General features: G+C 33.3%; 1 protein-coding gene across 1 annotated transcript; it reads right to left on the bottom strand.

Moving 5' to 3' along the window:
- Positions 1-1,872: 1,872 nt before the first annotated feature.
- LOC142166016 (uncharacterized) lies at positions 1,873-2,957 on the bottom strand. The gene is made up of 2 exons (XM_075224415.1): positions 2,451-2,957; positions 1,873-2,301 (listed from the first exon to the last, which is right to left on the bottom strand). The coding sequence occupies exons 1-2, from the start codon at positions 2,955-2,957 to the stop codon at positions 1,873-1,875; spliced, it is 936 nt and encodes a 311-aa protein (XP_075080516.1).
- Positions 2,958-7,428: the final 4,471 nt, after the last annotated feature.

Raw genomic sequence — 7,428 nt, 5'->3', positions numbered from 1 at the left:
GAGTACATGAAAGGATTTAGGATGCATTGCAACACTCCATGACACCAGGTTGATCATGTCCTTTTTTCAATTAATTTGGTAGAAATTTGGCATTGGATATTGGGGTGTGTGTCATTCCACAAGAGATGTTTTTATGTATATGACTCGCTACATAGTCGAAAGCACAAAAAAGCTATTCAGAAAGTGGCAGAGGCTTATGCTGTGTTGGTCCCCCTATTTCTAGTTAGTATTGAATTTTATAACCAAAGAAGTGACATTGTAGTAGAAAATGGTCTGCACATGGGAAAGAAGTTAACTGATCCTTTTGATATTGAACTGATTACAAATCTGCCAACACAACAAAATTCGTAAGAATAGTTACTTTTTTTTACTTTGTTTTCCTCATTCATATTAACATTTTCACTTCTAATTGATTTTTATATTCTATTCATTTGTTTTATTTCAGAGATTGTGTAATATATGTTGCTTGCTTTGCAGAGTATATTATTGAAGATCTTCCAATTCCTGTTGCCAATTTTGATGTGGATGGTCTTCGAGCTAGGTTTGGTATACTGTTGTGGCACTATGGGAGGAACAAACAGTTGCATGGCGAATCAAGTAAATTTGAGGCTCCAGTAGTACCTAAAAAGACTCGTGGAAAGAAACACAAGAAGTAGTATAGGTCTCTTTTTGGTTTTAGTTAATTGTATCATGAAAACTTTGCAGGATTTTAATAGTTTTTGGTGAAGTATGGTATTATTAGTAGTAAATGACCTTCTGCTGATTCAAGACTGTAGGAAACTTGTGCCTTTATAAAATATTTCCAGCTGCTAATGTTTCTTTTGTCATATTTAATTATTCTGATTAAAAATATGTGGTAATAGATTTCTTCAAGTACATGGGGGTTATCAGTATAGTTATGTCTCTTGATGCTGAAAATTTGCTGATTTTGTTTCTGATTTCAGCTTGTTTTATTAGGCTTTTCGTAGGCTTCTTCCATAAAGTTGTTGGTTTATTAGGATGCCGAGGTCCATTTCTTTGCCAGAGGGTAAGGTTTAATGGATTCAGCAAGTGAAAATTAGGGGCAGATGAAGTGAACACTTCCAACAACATACAAAGTAGTTGTGACAGAAGTTAAATGATCTGCTTTCGAATGTGATGATGGTCTAAGCTTTAATGTTCATCTGTAGTTTTAGCATAGATGGTGTATTAGTGTAGTAGAACTATATACCAATCAGGTATAATTATATACCATTTGGGTATCACGTTGTATTTGACTCATCTTTTTTCCTGCAGCAACTAGATGTAAGTACTGACATGAGTTGCAAAGTGTGCGCATTTTAGGTATCACGTTGTATCTGGTGCACCATTTATATTTCTGCGTATATTTTGTTTTAGCCATATTAGTGCAATACCACTATATACCAGCGAGGTATACAAATATAACATTGGGTATCACCTTGTACTAATGTACCTGATGATGCACAAATAACTGCATGTAAATGGCTTCCAATTTGTTATAGTTCAATACAGACATGAGCTGCAAAGCGTGCACTACTTCTATTTCTGCACATATTTTGATACTAATAAGGTATACAGATATACCAATAAGGTATACAGATATACCACTTGGGTATCACAGATATATTTAAGCATCTTTTTTCCTGCAGCAACTAGATGTAAATGCATCCCACTTTTATATACTAAAATAGAAAATAAACATATTCTTATTGAAAATACAAGTAGCCATACAAATTTGTTGCCAAAAAGTAATTTAACAAAGAATCATCATACCAAATATATGTCCAGTGCAAGAAATGCATTTTATTTTTTGCTATTCAAATGCTATGATTCTACAATAGATGAGTTGTATAAAAACATTGAAGCATTATATCAATCTCTCTTTGGAATATTTCGGCATGTTCTCCGGTTGTGTCCTTTTCTCCCGTATAGTGCACATGTAACTGTATTTCCTTCCCAGCCTACTATGCCTCTCTTCTTTTTAGGTCTTTCTTGTTTGATTTTTCCTTTTGGTGGCAGTACCACCTGCGAAGAGACATGTTCTGGAATTTGCCACGTTATTTCATCAGGCAATGAATTTACTGATATCTCATATGTTTTCAGCAAGTAGTCTATGCTGTAGTAATCCGAGCAATACTTGTATGAATCCATATGGAATTTTTGTATAACTGCCATTGCATGTGGACATGGAATATCGTCTAGCTGAAACCTCCCACAAGTGCAGTTTCTTTCATGTAGGCGCACCACATTTCTTGTTTGGCCATCAATTACTAAATGTAAGAATTCAGTTGATGACAACACCTAGTATAATTTTAATTAAGAAAAGTCATTAGCTATATGAAGTAATAGTATTTTTTAAATAACAATATTCAGTTGTTTAGTGAAATCACTAAGGTAAAAAAGTAAAAATACAGTACATGCAGTGTTTTTATGATTTTGAAAATGCATACCGTCATCGTCTGTGATAAGATAGTATTATCTGCCAATATTTTTTCATACTTTGCACCAATCTTCATAAATGATTCCACTGCATCCTTCCGATTGGTGTAATTCCATTTTTGAATCAATGTTGTCATAAAGTCAAGCAAATTCACAACTGGGAGGTCTCTTGCGTGCTTGTTTGCTGCATTTACTGATTCCGCAATATTCGATGTCATGGTCATGGTTCTATTTTCCTTGGAATGCGCCCGGGACCATTTATCATATCCAATATCCATCAGGTATATTTTCACTCTACTATCAATAGCTTCTAACTCTGCCATATGCCTGTTGAATTCTTCAACAGTGTATGCTCTTGCTAAAGCAAAATATACTTCTTTGATTTGTTTTTGGCTCTTCCTGAAGTTTGTTTTATTGCTGTTCCACAGATGGAACATACATGCACAATGAGGGACTTCTGGATAGACAATTGAAGTTGCTTTCCATATAGCATCATGCCTGTCTGATACAATGTACATTCCCTCTCTTTGTCCATAGGTTTCTCTCAACTGCACGAAGAACTATTCCCACGATGCATCATTTTCCGAATCAACAATTGCATATGCGAGGGGTAGAATTTGTCCTGTAAACCCAAAGAACAAAATATTAATTACAACACACTATATTAATTTAGCATTACATATAGTAGTATAGTCATAGGTAGGTGCAGGTGTGTAGTAAAACAACTATATACTCTGTTGGTATACTTGTATACCATACTGGTATCATATAATATTTGAAAATATTTTTTTTTGTTTCTTTAACTGAATGTAATTGGATTGTACACAAAATATTAATTTAGTATTTCATATAGTAGTATAGTTAAGGTACGTGCAGGTGTGTAGCAAAACAACTATATACTCTGTTGGTATACTTGTATCATAAATATTTGAAAATATTTTTTGTTTCTTTAACTGAATGTAATTAGATTGTATTCTTACCCTCTGCGTCTTGCGTGGAAGCCGTGAGTATGGTCCCTCTATATGTTGACTTTAAAAAACTTCCATCAACTACAACTGTTGGCCTACAATAGACCCATCCTCTAATCGATGCATATATAGTTATAAATGCATACAAGAAGCTCCCATCTCCTTCAGTGTGTAGTCGTGTCACTGATCCTGGGTTAGCGTACTCTAACATATAAAGATATGTTGGCATTTTCTTGTATGACTCACTTGGTGATCGTCTCAATAATTGTATTGCTTTTTCTTTTGATCTCCATGCTTGTATGTAGCTTAAGTCCATACCATATGCTTTTTGGATGTCTCTCTGGATATCTGTTGGTGTATATATGGTTTTCGGGTCAACAAGTTTATCTTGTACCACAGCTGCAATAAAAGCTGAGACAACTTGTTTTTGTGAACAAAATCTCTTATTAGTTAAACAACTGTGGACATAATTGAAATCTGTCACTTTGAAAAGATTTGATGCTCGCAGGCTTGATGCTTTAAGTCTCCAAGTGCATCTTTCATCCACGCATTCAAGGATATACCTGTTTATAATACAAATACAGTTATGTATCATGTTTTATTGATAAAAAATACACAAAAAAATCCGTACAATTATATACTCATATGGTATACTCTGTTGGTATACTTATACACTGTATCTGTATCATATTTTGCTGATAAAAAATATAGACAAAGCAGCACAATTCTATACTCACATAGTATACTGATTTAGCATACATATATACTATATTGGTATTATGTTTTACTGATAATAACAAAGACAAACCAATACAGTTATATACTCGCATAGTATACTGATATAGCATACTTATATACTATACCAGTATCACTGATAAAAAACACAGACAAACCAATACAATTCCATACTCTCATAGTATACTGATTTAGCATACTTATATACTATATAGGTATCACATAGTTTTTTTACTTGAAAACATGCAGACGAACCTTCTTGGGCATGATTTATGAACCCGATATTGACATTTTTCTCTAACAACATATTGTTTCATAACGAGAGCCAGCGGGTTCTTGTCTTCGTAAATTTGTCCTTTTTCAACATTTTGATGAAATTGATCTGTTATGATGTTTGCATCATCAAGTTCTAAAATGACGTCATCTCCTTCTTGCACATCAAACGTAGTAATCATATCAGTGCTTTCAAATTGTGCAATTTCTGGTGAAATTGGAGCAACATCGAAACTGGAGGTGCTTGCAGCTATAGTGTTTTTAGCAAACGACACACACAGGGGAAGTGTTGTCATCCCTGCACTTGATTTTTTCAATTCCATATAAACACTAACACTCATATCGCTGCAAATTGTAATTGGTAGATATCCTTGAGCAATAACATACTGAATAACTATTGTTTTACTGTCCTTTTGCAGTTGCTTTGCATTTTCTCTGAGAAGTTGTTCAAATTTCCAATAGGTCTTTATTAGAATTGCATCAACATGAAAATTTATGAAATTATTGTTATCATCCCATTCTCCACTATGTTGCAGCAGAATTGGAATCTTTTCCATGATTCTAAAGTTATAATCATTTTTATGTCCAAAATTGAATCTCAACAATGCAATTTCAACAGTGTTCGAAATCAACAGTGTTCGAAATTTCAACAAAACAACAGCGAAATCAAACCTCTAGATCTCCAGATCTCCAAACCTAGATTAGAATTTTCAGCTAAAATTCAGAAGTTTAGCTCCAAAATAAAAATCAAACCAACAACAAAATCAAAATCTGAAGAGAACAGCGAAATTAAAATCCGAATCAGCATCTTCGATTTGTTTTTTCACACTTACTGCTCTTCGATCAGTGGAAATCTCAATTTTGTGCGCTAATTTTCTGAAATTTTGAAGAGCTTCTGCGTTTTTCCACGTTTGTGCGCTAATTTTCTGAAATTTTGAGCAGCTTCTGCGTTTTTATACGTAGGGCATTAAAAGGATGGGTAGATGTTATTGTCGTTTATTTATTAAATGGATAGGAGTTGTAATTATTTAGTGAGTAGAATTCTTTAATGGATAAGAGAGGGTAAATAATTTCACTTTTATAGGTAGTCCTGTCTTTTCCCCTAATTTCAACCGGTGATATCGTGGGCCGTCGCCATTGCTACGGAACATTGCCAGAAACAGTGATTTAAATTAGTATATATCAGAATATATACTATTTTCACCAAAAACACAAACAAATTTTTAAAAAAGCCTAAAAACACCAATCAACAAAGTAAAAACCTACAAAACTAATGTATTACTCAAAGTAAAACCTACAAATCCATTTTAACACTAATTAAAAAGGGAAAGGATTCAACTAAACCTATATAGACACTACTATCGACAAAAATACCAAAAATTAAATCATAAACTGCTCGTCAATATACACAATAGACATTGTAAAATAGTTTTTAAAAGCAACAGTTAAAATCGTACCTGTGACTATACTAAATATTGTTGGAGAAGAAACAGTTAAAAAACAAACAGAAGCAAGAGCAAAAAACGTACGTTTGATTTTAGCGAATAACAACAATCAATATAGCAAAGAGAGAGAGAGAATGTCCTATACTTAGAGAAACGTCTTTTATTGAAGAAGGAAAAAATCATTTTTTATAACCTTTTTAACAAAAAGCCGGATACATATATGCAAAAGCAAAAACAAAGTTGGTACAACTTAAAAAAGAACGACTAAATTGGACTCCCCGTATAATTTTTACGATTAATTCTAGTACATAATGGGCCTATTGTGCTATGCTTCTGTCATGATGGATGAGGAGTTTGGGCTCAAGGATTGCATTGGGCCGTCTGAAAATGCAAGAATTGGTCAATTAGGAAAAACATAAGAACTAAAAGACCACCACAAAGGCTTTCGGGCTTTATATGGGATCCGAGTTCCTGAATTGGGTATGGGATGAGAATATTAGCTAGGACACATAAATGGTTAAATAGCCAAATAGTAGCACTAATGTAGTAGGCTGAATTTTCTGGAAACTTACCCTCTCTGATCTCTCTCTCCTCGACTATTTTTCTCTATGGCTCTGTCTTTCTCAACCCCTTTCTTTCTGTTACTTAGTTATTATTATTTTTCAGTGTGATTCTTTTGTTATCGATATCAATATGTTAATCTGCTATTTCTGTATTTGGTCGCGGATATTGGATCCATAACAGCTTCAAACCGAGTATCAGTACTATTTGATTTAAGGTCCATTTGACAAAAAAGGGACTATGTTTTTATTTTTATTTCCCACCATTTAACAAAAATAATCTGAATCACTTTTCATAAAACAAGTCAAAATTTAAAAGGTAACTTAATAAGTAAAAATATGCGTGAATGTTTTCTTTTTTAAAACGAAATGAATGGTATGTAAAGATAGATATGACAAGTGAATGAGGAGAATGGTTTTTTTGTTTTTTGGGTGGAGGGGTGTTAAGATACAGAATATATATCCTAGTCCTAGAAATAAGAAGTCACTACAACAAGTAGTTCTGTTACGAGCACAAGAGTTTCCGAAACTTGCCAAATAGTTATAACTACTTAACAAAACATTCCTAGTAGCAGTTGACAGTTGTACCTTCAAAAATCCATACTAACAGTCTTAGTAATTGATAAAGGAGGGGATGGTACATGGGAGGTGGACAAAAACATTAAAGTGAATGAGGAGAATGTGTTCTTGTGTTCCGATTTATTTTAAAAGGAAACGGAGAAGCTCTATGTATTTGGATAACCTCTTTTTTGGGTGGAAGTTATGACTTATGTGAACGGAAGTAATCAACTTTGAAAAACTGTCAAACGTATTTGAATTTGGGTTATAATAAAGCCTTAAAATATTGCAAATACTTCTATATAATTGCATCTTGCCAGAAATATATGGACTAAATATTTTCTTAATACAAAAGCTTCTTTTTAAAAATTGAAAAGTAAAAAGTAAAATTATATAGGGAAGATTGGGCGGCCATAAGGTAGTGTTAATTAGTCTGCTCTATTATTTTTA

The sequence above is a fragment of the Nicotiana tabacum genome, chromosome 11 (assembly GCF_000715075.1).
Source record: "Nicotiana tabacum cultivar K326 chromosome 11, ASM71507v2, whole genome shotgun sequence".
Classification (NCBI taxonomy): domain Eukaryota; kingdom Viridiplantae; phylum Streptophyta; class Magnoliopsida; order Solanales; family Solanaceae; genus Nicotiana; species Nicotiana tabacum.
This window is presented reverse-complemented; position numbering and strand designations above follow the sequence as displayed.

Coding starts and splice junctions, on each gene's coding strand:
- LOC142166016 (XM_075224415.1), bottom strand. CDS start 2,957: ATGTACATTGTATCAGACAGGCATGATGCTATATGGAAAGCAACTTCA. Junction 2,302..2,450: donor TCTTATCACAGACGATGACG/GTATGCATTTTC, acceptor AAATTATACTAG/GTGTTGTCATCAACTGAATT.